Source organism: Saprolegnia parasitica (genome assembly GCF_000151545.1).
Source record: "Saprolegnia parasitica CBS 223.65 unplaced genomic scaffold supercont2.986, whole genome shotgun sequence".
Taxonomy (NCBI): domain Eukaryota; phylum Oomycota; class Saprolegniomycetes; order Saprolegniales; family Saprolegniaceae; genus Saprolegnia; species Saprolegnia parasitica.
This window is the reverse complement of record NW_012157380.1, coordinates 1-1,133: the sequence shown is the minus strand read 5'-3', so window position 1 is coordinate 1,133 and position 1,133 is coordinate 1. Positions and strand designations below refer to the sequence as shown.

The 1,133-nt window shown below is 61.0% G+C and overlaps 1 protein-coding gene across 1 annotated transcript; it reads right to left on the bottom strand.

The window, feature by feature from the left end:
- Positions 1–313: 313 nt before the first annotated feature.
- SPRG_18118 (hypothetical protein) lies at positions 314–1,133 on the bottom strand. Its single transcript, XM_012357550.1, has 3 exons — positions 1,050–1,133; positions 648–997; positions 314–599 (listed from the first exon to the last, which is right to left on the bottom strand). The coding sequence occupies exons 2-3, from the start codon at positions 990–992 to the stop codon at positions 402–404; spliced, it is 543 nt and encodes a 180-aa protein (XP_012212940.1). The 5' UTR covers positions 993–997; positions 1,050–1,133; the 3' UTR covers positions 314–401.

The window sequence follows — 1,133 nt, the reverse complement described above, 5'->3', positions numbered from 1 at the left end:
AGAAGCGCTTCATTGGAGCAACCCGAGTGCCTCCGGAACCGACGTTGACGACGGCAGTCAAAGCCCTGAACCTGCGATGACGGCAGCAAATGAATCGGTCGGCAGGATTGAGCCCACACCCGCGCGTGAACACGCCACCACGCCAGCGTCAGTATTGCAGTCGGTCGACGCTGTTGATGATGCCACGGCCAAGCCTGCAAGCCACGAGACGCCACGGGGAACTGTCCAGCAATCGTTGGCGACGGCCCAGAGCGCGGGAGCGTCGCTGACTGCCGAGAAGCTGAAAGCACCCGTGCCTTCGCCACCCGACGTAGCGGCCGACTCGTTCATCTTGTAAAATACACACATCGATTGGTATGATTACGGGCGTCTATGGGATGAAGCGTCTAGGAGGACCTGTGCTAGACTTGCTTGGCCTTGGCTTGGTACGGGTACTTGCTGTAGATGATCATGCTCGACATGACGAGGGCCGTCGCGAGGCCCATGCGCAGCGAAAGCACAGGGGCGTCCGTGTCAAGCAGCGCCTCGGCGCCCGCCGTGAGGAGGATGCCGCCGACGAGTGCGTACGACTTCATGATGCCACCCGCGAGCTGCGTCACCTACTCGACGATATCAAGTTGAGCCTAGTTCGCCAAGTCGAGGTGTACCGTGCCGACGAGCAGCCCGCCGAGCGCGTTGGTAAACACGGGTACAAGTGTCCATGTTGTCCAGCCGCCAAAGTCCAAGGTAGCGCCGGGAGCGGCGGCGAGGTTGGCGAGGAGGAAGACAGCGCCAAAGACACAGAGCTCAATCGTCACCAGCGACGCATCGCGACCATGCGTTTGCAGGGAGAGCTGAGTGAGCGCAGCGCCGACGCCCGACAAGATGGAGGCGCCGACGACAGGAACGTAGCCGTAGTAGAAGCGCGTGGACGAAATCGTTATGGCCTCGACGTCGGCGTCGCTGGCAGTAGGCGCCGAGAGGAGCACGGACGCCAGTAGCAGCATGCCCATGGCACCTAGTCGCAACCATGTCGTCAGCTCCAAGGGCTTGGTAGCGATTGGTCGCACCGCATTGCTGGAGGGAGAAGGGTTTATGGAGGAAGAGGTAGACGCAAAGAGCCGTCCAGAGCAGCTTGGTCTGATTGATCAAGT